General features: G+C 38.3%; 2 protein-coding genes, 1 long non-coding RNA gene and 1 pseudogene across 3 annotated transcripts in view; 1 reads left to right on the forward strand and 3 right to left on the reverse strand.

Annotated features, from left to right (window-relative positions):
* LOC118828873 overlaps positions 1 to 16,009 on the forward strand; it is a 49,931-nt gene extending 33,922 nt beyond the window's left edge. The window contains exon 3 of the long non-coding RNA XR_005008976.1: positions 15,607 to 16,009. This is a non-coding gene — a long non-coding RNA (uncharacterized LOC118828873). The remainder of the gene's footprint in view (positions 1 to 15,606) is intronic.
* On the reverse strand, positions 3,025 to 3,142 carry LOC118830402 (annotated as a pseudogene).
* Positions 7,990 to 16,843, reverse strand: TM2D3 (TM2 domain containing 3). Its single transcript, XM_036735760.1, has 5 exons — positions 16,657 to 16,843; positions 13,531 to 13,688; positions 11,727 to 11,901; positions 11,150 to 11,225; positions 7,990 to 8,666 (listed from the first exon to the last, which is right to left on the reverse strand). The coding sequence occupies exons 1-5, from the start codon at positions 16,745 to 16,747 to the stop codon at positions 8,501 to 8,503; spliced, it is 666 nt and encodes a 221-aa protein (XP_036591655.1). The 5' UTR covers positions 16,748 to 16,843; the 3' UTR covers positions 7,990 to 8,500.
* A 1,039-nt stretch (positions 16,844 to 17,882) lies between these two features.
* The window catches only part of TARS3 (threonyl-tRNA synthetase 3), a 38,569-nt gene continuing 35,013 nt past the window's right edge, over positions 17,883 to 21,438 (reverse strand). The window contains exon 19 of the mRNA XM_036735759.1: positions 17,883 to 20,969. Coding sequence (XP_036591654.1) covers positions 20,821 to 20,969 — 149 coding nt within the window. The 3' untranslated portion in view covers positions 17,883 to 20,820. The remainder of the gene's footprint in view (positions 20,970 to 21,438) is intronic.

Below are 21,438 nucleotides of genomic sequence, written 5' to 3' on the forward strand. Positions count from 1 at the left end.
CATGGGTCTGTGCAGGTTGATGAGCTGTTCCTTAAACTTATTTGTTGGCTCTTCTTATTTAAATGGTCTGCAATATAAGTCAATGGCGATATTGCTTTTATTTCTGCCTTTGTTAATCTTCACTCATATGTTCTCCATTGTGTTTCCCCATTCTGGTTCCTGGATTTTCCTCACATAAGGACATCTACTACCCCAAATAACCCCTTTTACTTATCCTAATCCTTTTGAATTAGGTCTACTGTTCCAGAGCCATGGTCCGGTCATGGATCACAACAAAACAAGTGATATCTATGAAGTCACACTTGCCCACTTGCATTTGAATTTCACATTTTCTTTGCTTGTTACTTATACTTTGTACATTTGTGTATTAGCATCTGAGACAGTTAGCTTCATCACCAGTTCTTTCTTGGACCTCTCTGAATTTCTGGATAACTTCTCTTTTACATTACTACTTCTGGACAGCTATTCTTATATTATTACTTTTCTCTCCAGTAAACATTATGTTTTCCTACAAACTTCTTTGTCAGTTTAAAGTTCTTTTTGATTACAATTTGAAGACATTAAGCAATCACATTATTATGAATCCATCAACCAAAAAAGAAGCATTTATTAAACACTCACTATGTGCCAGGCATTGTGTTAAGTGCCAGGGGATATTTAAAAAACAAAGAAAAAGCAGAACATTCCTTGTCCACAAGGACCTTACATGCTAACATAGGAGACAATATTACATATATATGTATATATATATATATATACATACACATGTATATATGTGTATATATACACATAAATTAGAACATACAAGACAAATATAGAGTAGATGGAAAGTAACCTTAGGAGGGAGATAGGATTAGAAGCTGAGAGGGAACGGAAAGGCCCCTTTGAGAAGATGATCTAATTGAGTCTCAAAAGGAATCCAGAGAGTCAGAGGTTGGGAAGGAGAGCACGGGAACAGCATGTGCAAGGGCACAGAGATGGGAGATATAATGCCACATGTTAGATATAGCAAGTAGGCCAATATCACTGTAATGTAGTTATATGCAGAGGAGAGTAGAATATAAGAAGATTGGAACAGTAGGAAGATGGCAGGTTGTAAAGGGCTTTGAATGCCAAACAAAGGACTTTATATTTGATTCTGGAGGGAATAGGGAGATCTTAGAGTTTACTGAACAAGAGGGTGACAGTCAGTCCTATACATTAGAAAAATCACTTTGACAGCTGAATGGAGAATGGATTGGAATGGATGTGAGTCAGAGACAACAATGAGAAAATTATTGCAATAGTCCAGGTAAGGTGTGATGAGGGCTTGAATTAGGCGGTGTCTCTGTGATCCCAGGGAACAGGACGTAGGCGAAAAATGTTTGTAGAGCAAAAAGTTACAAGATTTGTCAACTGGTTCAATATGTGGGATAAACACAAGAGAAGAATTTAGGATGATGAGATTATGAGCCTGGATGACTGGAAGGATTCCTCACCTCACACCTGCTGCCTAGACTGCCTGCCACAAGTCTCTCCTTACTATAGTCTGTCCTCTACCCAGCTGTCAAAAAGATATTTTTAAAGCTTAGATTTGACCTTGGTCACCTGAACATTTTTCCTCCCCCAGCTGCCCTCCCCCCTTGTAGCCAATAAATTCCAGTGGCTCACTAGTATAAATAGTATAATCACTAGTATAAATTCCAGTGCCTCCCTACATAAAATACTGTTTGGTGTCCCACCTACCTTTATAGTCCTCTCACGCTTTCCCCTCCCTCGATCCCAGGGACTCTGGCCTTCTTCCTGTTCTTCAAAAAAGACTATCTTTCCCAACTGGAGCATTTCACACTGGTTCTCTCACATACCTGGATGCTCTCCTTCCTTGCCTTTACCTCCTGCTATCTCTGTCTTCCTTCAAATTCCAGCGAAAATCAAATGTTTCTGCAGAGAAGCCTTTCCAAATCCCTCCCCTATTTAGTTGTTAGGTGTAGGCCTATCTCATCTCCAGGCTTTCCCAGATCTCTAATGGCTACAAATAAGTAAGCTGTGTTAAGATACTTTAAATTCTATGCATGTTTTTTCTTCCCTAAGGAAAAAGCCAGGAGGCACCTTATGTAAGCCAGGCAAATTTGACCATCACTTCCCCTGAGGCCTTGGTAGAGACAGTGCAGGATCCTTCATCCCAGGGAATATAGCACCCTCACACTCCCCCCCTGGCCACTGGCCCAGGTCCTGAAGCCATCACAGCATATATAGGCCAGGGCAGCAATCACTAGAGATAGCTGATGGCAACCAGACCCTCATGAGATGGAGGCCCAGGGCTGGGTGAGAAAGTCTGGTTGGTGGCAGTAGAAGGCAGAGGATCACAAGACCTGGAGGACAAATGTAGGAAGAAGTATACGCCTGCTATAGGCTATCAGCTGGTGCCCTCAGGCAAAGCCCTAGTAGAGCTGGTTACAGATTCGCATATGTGTTTTTTGTGTCTACGAAATATATTTGTGTGTTCAACAAATATTTATTAAGCACTTACTTTGTGCAAAGCATTGACCCTGCTAAAAACGTAGGAGATAAAAACATGAATAATATACAATCCCTGCCCTCAACCAGCTGACCAGTGCCTAGTAAGGGAGAGAGAGAATATAATAAATAGAAGAAATAACGGTGGGAATGCTTGACACAAAGCTGTGGAGACCTAGCAGAATGAAGTGTGAAGAGATTTGGATTTTCCTAACACAGTTTATGAGATAAGTGGTCTAAGGATTGCTATATCCAGACTGTAAAAATGCCATCTGGTGGTTAACATTGGTATTGTCCTATGATGATAAAGTACTGTCCTTAGGCTAAAAGCAGTTGGACTTTAAGGGCATTTAATTCTTTAGAAGCAGATCTTCTTAAAGCTGTGACTCATATAGAAACACAAGAGTTGCCATATTGGTTCTAACCTTTGTGCATCTGCCTCAGCATTATCGACACCGGATGAAACTCGATAGGGCATTCTTGCTTTCCTTTATGTCAACTTGCAGGATTACTTATGTCTGGGCTTTTCCTAGTAGCCAGTGAGATGTCACAGAATAGGTGGCAATGCCTTAACTGTATATGTGTTTTAAAGGCCACTAGGACCTCTTCCATCCTTATCAAAGGGGGTGCTAACCTGGTGTCCCACTGCATCCAGGGCCGTCCCCAGTCATCTTGATCTATATCTTGCCACTGGACCCAGATGATTCCAGAGGAGAAAGTAAAGCTTGTGACTTTGCCCAGCCCTCCCTCACTTAAATCCAGTTCACTTGCATGTGATGACATCACCCTCCTGATGTCATGGTCCTGTTCGAGAACAAAGGACAAACATCAGTAGCCAGTTATGGCTTTAATTTTCATAAATCTGTTAGAACTCTTTTTAAAAATTTCTTGCCGCTACTATCCTCTGGGGGCAATAAGTTTCTTCCCCTCTCTGTGAAGTAGCATTTCTCATTTATATTAAATTTATCTGAACTAAGAGGCCGCCCCTTAACCTAGTATTTCAGGTTTAAGGGCACAACTGCATGACGACTTTAATCTGTGCCATACATTTTTAACATGTTAGTAATGTCACCTGACACTCAGGACCTTAGGATTTAGAACTAGAGATAATCTAGTTTAACTCTCTCATTTTATAGTTGAGGAAACTGAGGACCAGATAGAAGTGATTTGCCCCAGGACACAGAGGTGAAAATAGAAAGAGGATTCAAACCCAGGTCCTCTGACTCTAAATCCAACATTCTTTACTACTACACCAACCTCTTAGTCTTCACTTTTCTGAACTAAAGAGTCCTAGTTTTCATTGTAGAACATGTTCCCAATTCTCAGCTAATTTGACTATTACAGAGATACAAGTATGCCATATAGAGACGTCCCCAGAAGGTTAATTAGGATCTATTCATCTCCAAATTTGCTGTTGTCAATAGCTTGTATTTTCAACACCTCTGGTCAGTCAAGAGTATCTCCTCACCAAGAAATTTGACTCTACAGAAGAGATGGAGCCAAATCTTAAGGTCTGTTAGTGAAAGAGCTCTTGCAGGTTGACAACAGGACTGTCTCCTTGCAAGCAACATCAGTTTGCCTCAAGAATTAAACACCTGTTAACTCTGGAGATTTCCCACTAGCCTATGAAAACCCAACACAGATGTTCTTGGATGGAATAAAAAAACGAGCAGAGAGCCTTCTGCTGATTTACTTTAAGCCACCACAGAGATGGAACATAGGTCTCAAGTTTCACCAAAAGACCCAAATATAACATCGGTCTTCCTGCTAACAAATCTGCATGTGTGTGTGTGTGTGTGTGTGTGTGTATGGGTGTCAACGTGGGTGTGTAGGTATATATACACACATTTAATATATACATACACACATACATGCATGTGTGTATATATAAATAAATAAATACATATGTATATATACATGTACATTTACATATACATACAAATAAAATTGTCTATGGGTAAGGTACTGTTAGGTGATAGGGATTAAAAAAAACCCAATAACAAAGGAATCTGCCCTTAAGGAACTTACAATCTATTGGGGAGAGAGGACATGTAAACAGGTAAGTAAATACGAAATAATTTGAGGAGACAGCAGTAGTAACAACTAGAAAGATTAAAATAAAAAGCTTCCAATGGGAGGTAGTATGTGTGCTGAACATATTATTTTATGGAAGAGAGATTAGTTTTCCAACCCTGTGCTTATATAAATAATTTTACAATGAACTGGGAAGTATCCTGGTGCACCACAAAGAATGTGCTTAACTAGAAGTCACGGGACATGAGTTTGAATCCCAGATTTGCCACTTACTACTTGTGTGAACCTCAGCAAATTGTCACATTTCAGCCTGTTTCTTCATTTGTTAAAAAGATATTGGACCAGATAACCTAGAAGATCCATTCTAGCCCTAGACTTAGCTCCTAGGATCCAAAAAGTGCAGGAAATTAGCCATTGCATCAAATATTCAGTATTATAAAAGTAGGTTACTATGTGTCTTTAGAAGAAAAGGTATAAGGAAAAGCACATTACCATTATTCTGAGGTACCAACAAATCACTGAGACAATTATTAGATTTGGAGGGGATATAGGAAAATAGGTTTACTAATGTACCATGATACTTCCCAGTTCATTATAAAATTTATATAAGCCCAGGGTTGAAAAACCAGTCTCTCTTCCATAAAATAACATGTTCAGCACACATACTGCCTCCTGTGAGAATCTTTTTTAAAAAATCTTTCTAGTTGTTACTACTGCCCTCTCCTCAAATTATTTAGAGAACACAAGAACAATCATTTTGGAAAGCAATTTGGAACTATGCTCTAAAAATCTAAAAAATTGCATATACCTTTTGACCCAGCAATATTGCTACTAGGGCTATATACCAAAGAGATCAAAGAAAGAGAAAAAGGACCCATATGTACATAATATTTACAGGTTTTTCTGTGGTAGCAAAATATTGGAACAGAGGGAATGCCCAACAGTTGGGAAATAGTTATGGTATATGAATGTATTATACTGTTATGCTGTAAGAAATGATGATCAGGTTTATTTCAGAAAAACCTAGGAAGAATTGTATGAACTGATGCAAAGTGAAGTGAGCAGAACCAGGAGAACAATTTATTCAGTAACAGGAGTATTGTAAAGATAATCGATTTTGATTTAGTAACTGATCAAAACAATAACCAACCACAATTCTAAAGTACTCATGATGAAACACACTATGCACTTCCAGAGAACTGATGGAGTCAGAGTACAAACTGAAACATATTTTCTTCTCTTTTTCTTTTTTTTGACATGGCTAATAAGGAATTTTTTTTTTAGCATAACTGTACATATTTATAAATGGTTTTTTTCTTGCCTTCTTAATGGGTGAGGGGAGGAGAAGGGAGAGAATTTGGAACTGAAATTAAATAAATTCTAATCATAGAAAATTAAAAATTAAGTCATTTTCCATTAAGAAAAACAAACTTAAATTGGACATCGCTGGGCCTGATTTATCCTTTGCTTATATTGTGAGGCAAGAGTGCCACCTTGTGATCATAGTTAGAACTGCAGGATTGTTTATCAGATTTTATAGTTTATATAGTTTTCTTTTAAAACAGGTTCATAGACTGAGGTGGGAGGGATCTTGGAGGACATCTAGCCTAGCCTTTTAATTTTTCAGATGAGGAAACGGAAACGAAGGTCCAGAAGTGAAATGAGTTGCTCAAGCTCACATAGCAACATCGTAAAGCTAGAATTTGAAATAATCCTCAGATTTCAAATCCAAATGATTTCATTTTCCAATATAAGTTTTTCATCTATTTTAGCTCCTCATTAGATTTATAAATTCCTTCAGGCCTGGGATAGTATGTCTTATTCACCTTAGTATTTGGCAGTACTCAGCACAATAATTCACTGATTAACACTTAACAAATTAAAGTGTTAAGTGAATTAACAAGGACTTATGTTAAGTAACTACTCCGTCCGACATTGTACTAGGCGTCAGGGATACAAAGACACAAGTGAAACATAAGCCCCTCACAAAGCTTACATTCTATCAAAGGGATAAACATGTACACAAGTAAATACAAAACATCCAAGATAAGGGTTCAAGAAAGACTTCTTGTAGGAGGTGGATGGCACTTGAGCTGAGAGGAATTCTAAGAGGCAGAGGTGAGGAGGAAGGTCATTTTGGTGGTGGGGGGGAAGGTGCACAACTGGTACTAAGACACAGAAACAGAAGCTTAGATAAGTGTGTATGTGGAAGAGTAAGCAGGCTGGTTTTGAGGGAATTAGAACACATGGAGAATAATGTATAATAAGCCTGGAAAGGAAGACAGGAGCCAGATTGTGAGGGGCTTTGAATGCCAAACCAAAAAGTCTGTATCTTATGTTAGAAGAAAAAATGAACCACTGGAATTTTTTAAGCAGTGGAATCACACGGGTCAGTTTCCTTTATTAAACCATGGTGAATAATTGCGTTTTCTAGACAAATGTGGCCAAAGCCTGCCAACTTTTCCTGCACATTTGGTATGGAGGGGTAAACCTAAGCTAAATTCTGTATCACTGTTGAGTAGCCTTTCTATGCTTAGCCTAAGTTAACCTTCTTTATACTGTTAAATGACAGCCTACTAGTGGCTCATTTTGTTCCAACATGGATCTATAATACTAGAGGTCAGGCCCAACCCTACAACAGTAAGAAATAACATGAAGAATTTAGCGAACAAAAGAAGACTTATATGAACCGATGCTGGAGATAAGCAGAACCAGGAAATATACACAACTACAGATAGTGTGATATAAAGAAACAATGCAGTATGAAGATGACCAAGCTTGACCTCAGAAGAGTTAAGAAAATGTGCTACCCTCCCCTACTTTGCATAAGTGAGACACTATGAGAATTTGCTAAGATTGTTGGCACGTTGGTTAGTTTTGCTGAGCTTCTTCCCCCGTCAATCCCTCTTTGTTATAAGTTATGGCTCAGTGGGTAGGGAAGGATATATTTTAAAACAAAGGTAATATAAAAACAAAAAGTATCAATAATTAAGTTTATAAATCATTTTAAAAGGGAACCATTTTGGGGAAGCCAACTAAGGACTGGAAAGCATCTTGTAGTTTTTAGGTCTAAACCCTAACTCTAAACCTGAAGTCTAACCCTAACCCTAACCCTTAAGTCTAACCCTAACCCTAACCCTAAAGGGAGGTTAACGCTCAAAACAAATATAGGTGTCTTAAGGCAAAACTCATAAATACCCAAAACAACATAAGAAAAATCCCCAGAGAAGGTGTAGGGAAAATGAAGTAACATTCAGTATCCAACAAAAAGGAACAGGATCATTCTATAAAGATCACTGTAAATGACATAAGAAACATATTCTCAATTTTTCTTAAACAAACCTGAAATATTTGTGGTAAATTTCAGTATTTATGTATTTCTTTAAAGGCATATGTACAAACTGAAACAAGATTTAAAAGTACCATAGCCTACTGTTAAAAATGAAAAGGCCAAAGTCAATCAGTCAACAAACATTTATTGTTTACTATGTGCCAGGCACCGTAAATAGATATATTAACAGCAAAATCTATATAGACAGGTGGAGTTCAGGCATATCATTTTATTTGGTTATCCTAAAAAATAAAACGTTATGACACTTTTTGCAAAACAAATTACATTAATATCACATATCTGAATGACAAGTTTTATGAATAAGTTATATAGAACACAAAACTAAAGTCAAAAGAGTGAATGGCTGTTCAAACACTGCAGAATTTGTTCCTCTAGTTTAACTGTGCAACTTTAAACACTTTTCATAGAAAAAAAAATTTGTTACAGATAAAGGAAAACAAATTCCAAATAAACATGGTTCAATGACATTCATTTATTTAACCTTAATTAAGGCAGGCAAAGTACAGATACTGTACATTAAAACATACAAATAGCAACAACTTGACACAATTAAAACTGATTTATACATTCTTAAGGACTTTTCTAATGTTGCTCCTTTTCTGAAGCACATTAACCATTTTAAATGTATAAGGAACCATCAGCTGGTCCAACATAGCCAACTCCAATTAGTAGAACATCTATCAAAGTCCATATTCCCAGTCCACCAAAGCTGAACAGCTTGCCTAGACCTTCTCGCCACTGACCCAGGTAGAATCGATCTGCTCCAAATCCACCAAGGGTAATGCTATAATGGAAATCAATGATTGATTAGTATTAAATTCTAATTGACTATAAACTAATTCCATAACTCATTCTAAGTAAAAGAAACTCCTTTCACATCTGCAAACAATTTATGTTTCAAAAAATGAATGTCCATCATAAACTTTAAACAAATAATTCTGTTACAAATTAATTTTCAACACTGCAACTGAAAAAAAAAACCTCTAGGTATAAAGACCTAGTATCTATGTATGCATATATGCATGTGTATACAAGATAAGTAGAAACAAGTCAACTGGGTAGTAGGATAGAACTCTAGCATCAAAGTTCTACTAAATAACCTAACTTTTGATTTCTTCTAAAGAAAAAAAAAAGTATGTCACCTCATTCCCTAACAATGAAAAATATATATATATTTTTTCCTTTTTGGGGGGGCAGGGCAGCCAGTACATGTGTCAAGTGTCTGAGAACAGATTTGAACTCAGGTCCTCCTGACTCCAGGTTCGGTGCTCTACTCACTGCGCCACCTAGCTGCCCCTGAAAAATGTATTTTTAAAAGGATATTGGAAGCAACACAGGATGGAACAGAGAGCTAGTCAAATCAGAAAGAGCTAGGTTCAAGGCCTGCCTCTGACTCATACCAGCTATGTGAGTATGGGCAACTCATTTAACCCTCTCAGTGCCTTAGACAATTCTGTACGACTATAATGTCAATATTGTGCAAATAAGCTTAATGCGAAGGTTTATGTAGAATCTATCAGACTGCATGACGTCCTGCGGGGCAGGGGGGAGGGAAGGGAAGGGAAGAAAATTTGAAATTCAAGAACATGTTAAATTAAGTGTTGTAAAATAAAAAATCTAATTAAAAGAAAAAGACTATAATGTCAAGATACTATTAGGGGACTCCCTACGATTTTTCCAGAGCTAAGGCCCAGCACACAAGCTGTGCCCTGAGCTTGGCATACCAACAATCCTTTGCACTCATCTTCTGGAACTGATGGTCCCTGAGCTTGGGCACCAACAAGCCCAGACACGAAGCCCTGCTATGAACAGACAATTTCTGTCACCAGACAACCTTGCCTCACTGTTGCTGTTATGCCTCACCACTGTTGCTACACTACACTGTTTGACTCTTTGTCTAGCCACAAGTATATAAACCAAGGTTCAGCCATACTAAAGCGGATCCCCCCACTAGGAGTGGGGCCCCAGCACCTGCATTTCATCTGCCTCTTTGCTTGCAAGCCATTTCCCTCACTTTGAAATTAAACTTCTATTTGATTCCTGACTCTCCTGTATCTAGCCTGCTCTGCACAGCTCCAGTCACACACAGGTTAGAGGCCAGTTCAGTCCAGCTGACAGTAAATTAAAGAATTTCTGATATGCATCAGTCTAAGGAGTTTCCACAATGAAAGTTACTTACACTGACGGAATCACAAGTCTAGAACAACAAAAAATTAAAATCTATGTAGAGAATGAAATATGTTAAAAAGGAGCTTGGTAGTGGGAGGTAAAGGTTTTAGTCCTAATTCTGGTACTAACTAGATATGGGACCTTGGGAAAGTCACTTAATTTTTCTGGATCTCAATTTCCTCATTTACAAAAAGAGAGGGATGGATTACATGACCCTATTAAACGCTAAAATTCTAATATTTAAAAACATTTTTCCACTGGAAAACATTTACAAAATGATTATTAAGTGAATTCAAAATAGGAAAGCATTACTTTATTTTTTTCTTCTCTCAAAGGTTAAAATTCAGTTTCCGAACATATTTTTTTAACACTATTAATATTAAGCACTATACCTGGGGCAAAGAGTTTTGTTAGGAATCAGAGGATGAAGCCTAGTGCAGAAGAAAGAGTACTATATTTGGAGTGAGAAGAACTTGATTCAAATCCTAGGCCAGCTGCTTACTGCTTGAGTTAATTTCTCTCCTTGGGCCTCAATTTACTCATCTGTAAAATTAAGGGGTTGAGCTAGATGACTTCTAAGATCTCCACTAACTCTAAATATATGACTCCTGAATATCTTTCAATCAGTATGTTCAGTTTTCTATTTTAAAAAGTATTAAGGAAAAAATCTAAAATTAAATTAAAACCAAACACTCTACATTTAAAGAAAAACTCCTTGATAATATTTTACCATTTTGTCACTTATAACGACACTATCAAGTGAAATACTTTATTAACATTATTTAAAACTTTAACATATATTTAAACCAAGGAGGAATACAATTGTCAATGACTGAATAAGTTATTTCTAGGATCTCAGTCATCTTGGGAGGATTAATATTGACAATTCCAGTCCACTAAAGTCCCTCTTAGTAATCAACTAAATGTCTCCTGGTAGCCAACGTACTTTCTAAAGGATCTATCTTGCAAATGGCAGAATATGAGTCAAGGAGTGCTTTCATTTAGTTTAGTATGTTTATCAGATTATATTGTATGCCAAAGAGATCCACTACACATCTTTCTTAAAAATTCAAGTTAAAATCTTTAGTAACTGTTTACCTTAGTGCCAGGGCAGTAGACCATTTGTAACCTCCAGTCCAGTTACAGTACAGCATTTTGGGAAAGGTACGTTTACCTTAAAAAAGGAACACAATCTACAATGGAAATGGGTATAAAAATACTATGGCAGAAGAGTTAATGGTGATTGATGGATACTATAATCTGCAAATCTACAAGCCAATGCTATTTTATTTAGTAAAAATGGATTTTTACTCAGTGAAACAAAAAGATCCCAAGAAATTCTTCACCCATTCTACTTTTAACATCTTGTCAGATACAAATAAAATAAATAAATACAATAACGATTCAACTTTGTAAAAGTTGAATGTAGCTGAAAAACTAGATATACAAAAAGCTACCTCTCTAATATGGAACCCTCTAATGATGCAGCAGCTCATTTTCAGAATCTATTTAGTTCATTATCAAATTAGATCCTTTGTTATCATAAGGCAAAAACATGAGGCTAATTAATAGTTACTATAAAGGGACAGTATAATTAAAATTCCACATAAAAAGTATTTGAAATTTTTATTTGTTTAGCAGCCCCCCTAAATTATCTGCTTGAAATTTAACTTACCCAAGCAATGAATATGATCATGAACTGTACAATTGGCACTATAACGCTGTCGGGGACAGGAGACAGTCATACAGTTTGTAGCATTGGAACACTCATAATCTGTTTCCGGAAGTTGCCAGCAAAAGCTGCAGGTCATGTTGATTGTAAAATTATATTGCTTTGTGAAGTTCTGATCCTACACATCAAAAGACATAGCATTGGCAAAACAGTAATAACCGGTTAATGTGTCAAGAACAGTTTACATTGCCTTATGGTACAAGGTTCCAAAAACAGAATCACAGGACTTTAGAGTTGGAAGGAATCTGGAGAACAAGGACACTACACATCACAGATGCTTAATAAAAATCCACTTGTAATTTACAAACTAATTAAATGTTATACCACACTGCTTCCCTTATTAAGTCTCATATTTTTCTTTGTAGAATTTGACAAAGATACACCTCAAATTCTTGCCTTTTTATGCTACTCCTGAACTTTTTTTTTTTCCTGTATTAAAGAGAGCAGCCAGTGATATATGGCTTCATGGGGGAACTAGATGAGGTAACCAGTTGTATCATGTCTCAGGCTAGGACAGCCTAGGCACTTGAGAGAGTTAGTTGGAGGGCCTAGCCATAAGTAATTTTTCAGTAATAGTGCCAATTGTTTTAAGCATAGCAATTGTCTTCCCAATGGATAAAAACTCAAATCTGAATATTTGGTTTAGGTTATGTTATGTTTTGAAACTTCTTACTCATGTTTGTAAAACATAGAGATCCTAATAGGAAAAGGAACTGGAATGAAATGGAAGCACAAACAGGTAAAAGAAAGAACAAGAAGGTTGGGAAAGCCTGAGGAAGTGGCTGGACTCTAAGCAGCCAGGTGGCAAAAAGGGAAACAGAAAGAATAAAAGAAGAAACAAAGTAGGTGAAGGGATCTTAAGACATGTGTGCATGCACCTCCACTCAAGCACTCACATACCCACCCCCTCACCTACCCACTCCACACAGGTGGGGGGGAAAGATGATGGGCACAATGGGAATGGGAAAATCTTTCTTGGATTCCACTTGTAAAATCATTAAACATGTTTTTTTGTCTTCTCACTTTCCTGCTTCAGTGATAATCTAGTTTATTTTTTGATATGCCCACTCACTACCTTATTCAGTGTTATATTTGCCAACAGTCCATTTCAAGAGGGTATCTCAACCAAATAAAATTTAGACACTAGAAACAATTTACTGATTTACTAAATTACAAGAATACAGAAAAATAATATCCTTGGGACCCAGTAAAAGCGCTAGTAAGGACTCCACATATGAAATAAGACTTATCAGTATATTTGTTATTGTAGGTTTTATGCTTTGCTGACTTTCTTTAAAATACGTATTTTTAAAATTCTGAATGACTTCCATATGTTTAATCAGGTTTCTGTACAGCCCAATAAAGAGACCAGCCCTAAAATGGGAAAGTTTTCATTACTGGTCAAAAAAAAAATTTGCTCAGTGAATCTTCTTATGGGGATCCATCTTTAATGAGCAACGGTTGGTAGGAATTTCAACTTTCCACAAGGTCTATAGTAACTGTCTTGAATAACAAGTTACAAAATAGTAAATGATTTGCCTGATAACAAAAAATTTATTTTTAACTTCAGTGGTTTTAACCTAATAATTTTTTTCATAAAGTACTACCTGCAAAATGCATTGCACTTGGGGTTTTTTTTTAGATTTTTTTGTTCTGAAACATCAAGACTGAATTATGCCTAACACGAGTTTGGGTTTGTATTTTGTTTATTTTTCACACACACTAAGATTAATGTTTCCATACTTACAACACAGGTAACATGAGGTTTGACTGTGCAGTCAAAAGTGACAGGCTTTCCATACACACAAGAGTAATTTGTCTTGCATTCTATGCAGTCTGCAGGAAGCTTGCTACACAAACCATTGCTTGGACACTTCATCACATAAGCTGGAGTTTCTGTACTTTCTGTGAGGTGAAAGAAAAGCTTATTCTCTTACAAAATTATTCAGAATAAAAGAAAAATTAGTAATGTCTTAATCTAGCTAAAAGGCCCTAATTATCAACAGTAAAAACAAAACAGAGGCAACTACTGTACTGAAAATAGAGGAAGAAAGTAAATTTCCTAATACTGTAAAAAAAAAAAATCATATAATGAGCTATTAAGTCTGTGGAAAAGTGGAGGATAGGGACTTGAGATAAAGATCTGACAACTTATTTCATTAAAAACTATTTAAACACAAACTATAGTAATGGAATAAAATAGACTTATTAAAACTTTTATTCACTAATCTGAGAAAGGACACAAAGAAAGCATTTGAGAAACACAGAAATGGGAAGGGGGAAGACATTAAATATGATGTTTACCTTCTTTATCATTTTGCCCAGAGTCTTGGTGACAAGAGTTGTCACCATATTACTGAAAATCATCATGCTACAATGGAAAGGGATCTCCCTGGGTTTGATGTCAGATGATCTGGGTTTGAATCTTGACTCTGCTACCTACTGCCTGCGTGACCTTGGACAGGCCTCATTTTTCTCATCTGTAAAATTAGGAGGTTAGACTACATGAGCTGTTAGGTCTCTTCCAACTCTGAATCTATAATCCTATGATCTTGGTGTCATCTTTGGTAGAATGCTATATGTTACTAACTAAACATCTAAGGGGAGATGAAGCTTCCAACACTTCTACCTTCTGCATTTACTATAACTTTGTTGAACCATACTACATGTGAAAATCCTAACAAGTGTTACAAAGAGTTTAAACAAAAGAGGCTGATCGGCCAGTCGGTCTGGGTTTCAGAAGATGGAAGTACCTTCTAAGAGTCAAAGTCAAGGATCTGGTAGTAAACTCTGCAGTTCGTAAGAAGGATCAGACTTTCTCACTCACCACACAAGACCAAATAATAAGTGAGACTGTCAATTTACAATAAGAATAAGTGTATAGTGGTCTGATTTCAGTAGTTCATTCTCTCCAACAGGAAAGGCTACTTAGAAAATCAATCTAGTAACATCAGATTGCTTTGCAAAGAGTCAAAGGAGTTGATGGCCTTAATAAATATTTCCAGCCTCCATCAAGCTGAATTAGCCTCCAACAGAGCAGTGTACTTGACAAACAAATGAGATATTTTTTGCCCACCAAGCCTGGCACCTTCTTTCCTGAGTGACTATGAATAAATTATTGCTCTGATCAACTTTTCCTAGACTACAGACTGATGATAAAACTTAATTGCTACAATATTTATAACTGATTGTTTTAGAATTCAGTTTTAGAATCATAGATCAAGAGTTGGAAGGATCTCCGAGACCATTTATTCAAACCTCCTCATTTTACAAAGGAGGAAACTGAAGCCCAGGGAGTTTAAATATTTTTTGCTCAAGGACTCACAAGTAATTAACACAAGGGATAGACTCTGAACCCAAGTTCTCTGACTCTACAGCTAATATTTTTTGTACTGTACACCCCTGTCTTACCAAGTTTATTTTATATTGCCCCTTCCTAACTTTCTTATTACTGTTGAAAGGCATGGCACCACTCTCAGCCACGCAAGTACTGAAACCTAAGAGTCTTCATTGACTCTTCATACCTCACATATCCAACGTGGTGCTAAGCCCTGTCAATTCTACCTTTGTAACATCTCTCCAATAAACCCCCTGCCACCTGAACCACTGCAATAGCCTTTCTGGTAGATCTCCCTGCCTTAAGCCTCTTCCCTACTCCAGTCCATCCTCCATGGCTGTCAAATTCATGTTTTTAAAGCAGGGGTCTATGATATAACTGTTCAATCAACTACAGTGGTTCCCTAATCCCTCCAGCATCAAATGGAAGAATCTTGTTTGGCTTTTTAAAAACCCTTCATAACCTGTCCCCTTTATACCTTTCCAGTTTTCTTATATCTCACTCCCCTCCACCAACTCTACAATCCCTTGACCCTGGCCTCCTGGCTAGTCCTCACAGAAGACATTCCATCTCTTGACTCCATGCGTTTTCAGAGGCTGTCCCATCTGCCTGGAATGTTCTCATCTCCACCTCCTGGCTTCCTTCAAGTGCCAGCTGAAGTCCCATCTTCTGCAAGAAGCCTTTAATGATCTAGTGCCTACCCTCTGGGGTCACCTCCAACTTACCCTGTACATGGCATGTTTGTACGTAATTCGTACATTGTCTCCCCCAACAGAATGTGTTCCTTGACAGTATGGACTGCTTTGCCTTTCTTTGTATCCCCAGCATTTAACATGTAGTAAGCGATTAATAAATGTGGACTAACGGCCTGTTGGGCTTGAATCCCTTATTTGCCTATGCCAGAATGTTTAATGACCCTATAATTAAAGAAATTTTAGCCAGATATTTGAAACACTTTGGCTTCAACTGTAATCGGCGGGGCTAACAGTGGTTTGTGGAACCCTTAAATAAGTTACTCATTGATTGCTAGCCATCTCTGGTTTGTTCACAGAGAAAACACAAAACCCATCTGCGTCGTTTCGGGGGCAGGATGGAGAAGAGGGGGAGGGGCCCCGGCATCCTCGAACTGCAGCCAATTTCATTTCTTTAGTTAAGATGCTAGCAAAGAAAAGGCGCGATGAACCCGGTTTCCAGGTCTCCTCCGCGATCTCCTTCAATTAACCCGGAAAGGTCAAGGGAGTGGGGGAGGCGAGAGCTGCGTCATCCTGGGGGCGGGGCGATGAGAGATGAGGGGGAGGGACGGAGAGCGCTTCCCTCCTCCTCCAGGGGCAGTGGCGGTGGCAGCGGCACCAACTGCCCCGGGCCGGCTGCAAGCGCCCCAGCCTCCGCCGCCCTCCTCTGCTCTACCCCCGCACACCGTCACCCGCTGCGGGGCTCCGGCCCACAGCGAGATGCGCACTCGTCGTCCTCGGCAGTCCCTCCCCCATCCAGGCCTGCGTCCCGAATCTCCCGTGAGGACGCTAGCTCTCGACTCACCGCCGCCCGTTAAGATGTAAAGCTGCGAGAGGAAGAGCAGGACACGGCTCAGTCTTCCGAACGCCGCAGCTGCAGCCGCCACAGCCACCATCTTGTCGGCGTGCTCTCACTTCCGGGTCTTTGCGTCACACGTCAATGCGGATGAGCAGTCCGCGAATGGGATGCGTCCGAGAGAGGGCCGGGGAGTGAGGCGGGTCCAAGAGCTGGCTTCTCAGTGGCTGGAGACGAGACGCGCCTTTGCCCCTCCCCCATCCCGCCTCCAGTCCCCGGAGAGTCCGTGAGCGCATGTGCAAACAAACACGGATGTCTCAACGTTGGAAAGGTGTTTAAAAGGAAAGGCTGGTTCCAGATAGGTAAACTGGTCAAAGGACGTGGATAGGTGATGCTCAGAGACACAGAACAAATCCAAGTTATTAATAGCTATGCGAAAAAAAAATGCTAATACTTAGAGACATGCAAATTAAAACGACTCCAAGGTTATAGCTCCCATCCATCGGACTGGGAAAAGATGGCAAAAAAAGGAAAAATGACAGATGTTGGAGTGGCTGTGGGAGAACAGGCATGCTAATGCGTTGTTCGTGGTGCCGTGAATTGGTCCAGCCATTCTGGAAAGTTATGGGGAACTATGCCCAAAATGTCATAAACTGTGCGTACCCTTTGACCGGGGATAGCTCTATTAGGCCGACAAGACCAAAGTAAGAAACGGACCCAGTCCTACAAAAATATTTAATGGCAGCTCTTCGGTAGTAGGCCCGCCCACCGCCCCGCCCCCACTGAAAACTGAAGGGAACTACTAAACCAATTGGGGTTTAATTATTGTGATGAAATGTGAAAAATGAGAAAATAGATGGTTTTAGGACCAACAAAATTTACAATGACATTTTAGAGAAAAATCATTCTGAAAGCCTAGCACTCGGATAATTTTATGATAAACCATGCGTCCTGCGAGAGAGGCTACGGATCAAAATCCCAGAATGAGACACGCCTATTTGGACATAGCCAATGTGGGAATTTGTTTTGCTGGACTATGAGGATTTATTGTAAGGGGTTTTGATGTTTTTCTACCGAGGGAGGGACGCTGAGGACAGACGAATGCTTGTTAAAAAAAAAAAAAGTCATTTTTAAAAAAAAACTTTTTTTCTCAATTGTGCCCCAGTATCCCCTCTTCTACCTCTCTTGGGAAATTCTTCAGAAAAAAAGTTTGAAGGACTGGCCATACCCAATGATTCCGTTTAATTCAATTCGGTAAACATTTATTAAAACCCTACTGCATACAAGGCACTGATAGGTGCTGGGGATACAAAGACAAAAATAAGCTACATACTGCCCTCAAGAGCTTACATTCTATTAAGAGGCTACAACATATAAACAAGTATAGTGCAAAGACATTTGAGGTGGGAAGGCACTAAAACCTGTGAGATTGGCAAGGTACAGTGGAAAGAGTATTCAGGAGTCAGAGGACATGGGTTCAAATTCTATCTTTGGGGCTTAACCATGTGCTAAGGGAGTCATTTAACATCATTTTCCTCAAATAAAATGAGGAGGAGTTGAACTAATTGCCTTCTGAAGTCCTTTTCAGTACTAGCTCTGTGATCCAATGATTTGTAACAGTATCATAGGGTTACAGATTAATTTCAGTGATAAAACTGACTAGGTTTGAATCCTACCTTTGAAATGAGGGGATTGGACTAGATCTCTTTGGTCCTCTTCTACCTCTAAATGAATGAACTCATAACAAACTCGTGTCTTTCCTGGCAACACTTGGGTAGTAAGGGTGTGGGTTCAAACCAAGTATTTTAATCCTGCTGGACAGCCTTTCATTTTACAATTAAAGCCCACCCTCACTCACATCAAAGTCAACTGCAAGTCATGTCATCATCTCCCTGATGTCATGGTCCTCTTTGAGAATGAAGGATAAACACAAGATACATGCCCAAACATGAATGCATACCTGACACACCCCAGGACAGGTAACATATTGACTCTAAAATCATAGTGTGATGTGATTTGACAAAGCATTCCCTGAGAGCAGAATTCAAGAGCATGGGGAAAATATATGTTTTTAAATTTTATTTGAAGAGAGAACAAGAAGGACCTACAAGTCCCTGAGTTGATAAAGAAAGGAAGTACCACTGCAGAAGAGAGAACAGAAAAAAAGGGGGTGGGGTAGGGTAACAAATACAAATTTATTGACTTCATAATTTTGCATTGGATTGACTCTATTGATTAGGATGGGCCCAGGAAGAACTGGCCTTATGCATCTCTAAAGCAAGCAACTCATTTGTGGAGTAACTTGAAACAGGGTCAAAAGTCTCCCCCACCCTACAGTGTAGTCTCAAGGGCACTGGATTTTTATTTGAGTCCTGGCTCTTCTGTTGACTGCCAAGTCAATTAGCCTCTGGGCCTTAGTTTTCTCATCTATAAAAATTAGGAGGACTAATTCCCTTCCAGCTCTAAAGCTATAATCCTGATACTGCTATTATATAAACTAAGTGACTGGGAGGATAATAACAGACAAGAAAAGAGCAGATTTTCAAAATAACAACATTTTCAATTATAAATTGTTCTAAATCTTTTCTTAAAAGCATATAGACTTCATCTATAGTTAATTCAAAAAGCATTAAACATCAAGGAATTCAAAGATTGTACCATAGTACCTCTTAGTACACATATATAACAACTACCCCAACATCCGTCAGGTCTATCACAGTACCTGAAATTCCCACCAATAAGATCATACTTTGGGGTTAAAGTACCGTCTTCTGAAGATACGAGCTCTGCCTCGATTTCCACGGGCCCTCTTAATCCTAGTCCCACCCTACCTATCCAGATAGATCTCTTACTCCTAAACATGAATCTTCTCTGCTACATTTAGGAAGCTCATTATTCTTTCTCCTCACAGACTCTGTCAGTCCTTCATCCTAGGATTCTCTGCACTCCTATTAATCCAAAATGCAACTTAGTTCTCAATATCCGGCCCAAGCTCCAACACTACCGAAAAGTATCCCAAGAGAACTCTAGCCTACTTTCTCTAACTCACTTTGACCTTATTTTCTATTCCACACAACTAGCTCCTTGTTAAAACTTTCATCAGTGTTATAGTTTGTCTTCCCAATAAAACTGCAAACTCCTTGTGGGTGAGAACACGTATTCTACTTCTTTTGTATCCCACATCTAGGATTGTAGACATATTGACTGGCAAATTTTTTATTTTTCCTAGAGCTACCCCTGCTTATGGAAAATGAATTTGTCCTCTTCAATAAATCCTGGAATTGGCTTATTTTTCTATAGATTTACTGAAAAAGAAAATTATAAGCAGACTGTAATTTAAACAATGATATAATTTGACTGAGAAAGTGTTTTGGAGCATTTACTAGGGCGCTTAGTAAAGTACTTTAAAATGCAATGCTATGTTATTTCATTTTTTTTTAAAGAGAGTTTAACTAAGTTGTAGAAAATACCCAACAGCATAAGAATTTCAGGTCTCTAATGTGTGCAATATGGATAGTAGCAATATATCTTCCTCTACACTCTATTCTGAAGATCTCTGTTATCCAAAGTAAGTAATGGGGAATTCAAGACTCATTCAGATTCCTTTTTTTTTGAACTTGTATGTAGAGTGTCTACAAGAAAAGGTCCTAAATATTTGCTGCATGAATTATTTGCTGAATTCTGAAGAAAAAGGTTTTCCCATAGCTCAACAACCATAAAATATCTAAGACATAATGTTGTCATTGCAAAATAAAATAAGATTGTCTTTGTATACCCAAAAGCTTCACAGGCTTTTATCGCAAGTTCATTTGTCTTTTGAAAAGCTTAAATAACCCTTAGTAACATCACTAAATGTACATTTGCCATTATTTTCCCTTTTCAATAAAACAAATTCCTTCACCTAACAAACACACACCAAGGCGTTGTTTTTCCTTGAAAGTTCCCATAAATTGTCTTCTTTTATTGCTAACCAAAACACCTGCATAACATATTTGTTTCAGAATACTAGGTACTGAAATTGAATCATGCACATTTTCCCTTCTGCCTGTGTCGTCTTGGTGGTGGTGAGTTCAAAGCTCTAGCAATCAGTAAAATTTCAGGAAGCTAAGGAAAGGAATTACATCTTCAAATCTCAGAAAATGCCTGAAGGTTGGCCAGTAGAAGACAGGAACTTCAAAATTCTTCCTCTGCATTTAATGTACGTGACTCCTTTAGTTTCTTCAGTTTATTGATGGTGGAAGCTACTGAAGTCTCTCCATGAATTTTGTTGTCTCTTGTTCGAACATTTACAGCATTATTTATTTTTTCTTTTTCTCCAACCACTGTTTAAAGAGGAAAGGAAGAAGCATGTTCTGGTTTTAGTCAACAGCTTAGACATTTTAACATGTCACAAAATGCTTTTATCTTGAGTGTTTTCCTGTAAAATTAATGACATTATATTTTTCTTTATAAGCTTCCTGAGAGAAGGGATCTTTTTCCAAACTCTACAACCCATCATACCGAGCATTAAACATCTTGAAGGTGTTAAAAAAACATATGGGGTGATGACATATCATAAATTATTATATGTATATAAATATACCATATCACATATACGTCATATATTTATATTTTGACTGGCTCTGTGATTTCACTGGTATGGAGAACTACTCAGTAAGAAAATGGCTTGTACCCAGATAGATGAGCACCTTCTCCGAACCTTGCAGTCTTAGAGAGTTCTCTGGAGCACTGAGAAGTTAAGTACCTTGTGAAGGGTCACAAAACCAGGAGGTCAGAAGTAGATTTTGAACC

Source organism: Trichosurus vulpecula, chromosome 8, assembly GCF_011100635.1.
Source record: "Trichosurus vulpecula isolate mTriVul1 chromosome 8, mTriVul1.pri, whole genome shotgun sequence".
Classification (NCBI taxonomy): domain Eukaryota; kingdom Metazoa; phylum Chordata; class Mammalia; order Diprotodontia; family Phalangeridae; genus Trichosurus; species Trichosurus vulpecula.

What these genes read in the sequence shown, in the direction of transcription:
- TM2D3 (XM_036735760.1), bottom strand. Translation starts at nt 16,747, where the DNA reads ATGGTGGCTGTGGCGGCTGCAGCTGCGGCGTTCGGAAGACTGAGCCGT. An exon ending in TTACATCTTAACGGGCGGCG is followed by an intron (nt 13,689 to 16,656) that starts GTGAGTCGAGAG and finishes TTCACCTCACAG; the next exon opens with AAAGTACAGAAACTCCAGCT. An exon ending in TGATCATATTCATTGCTTGG is followed by an intron (nt 11,226 to 11,726) that starts GTAAGTTAAATT and finishes TCCTTTTTTAAG; the next exon opens with GTAAACGTACCTTTCCCAAA.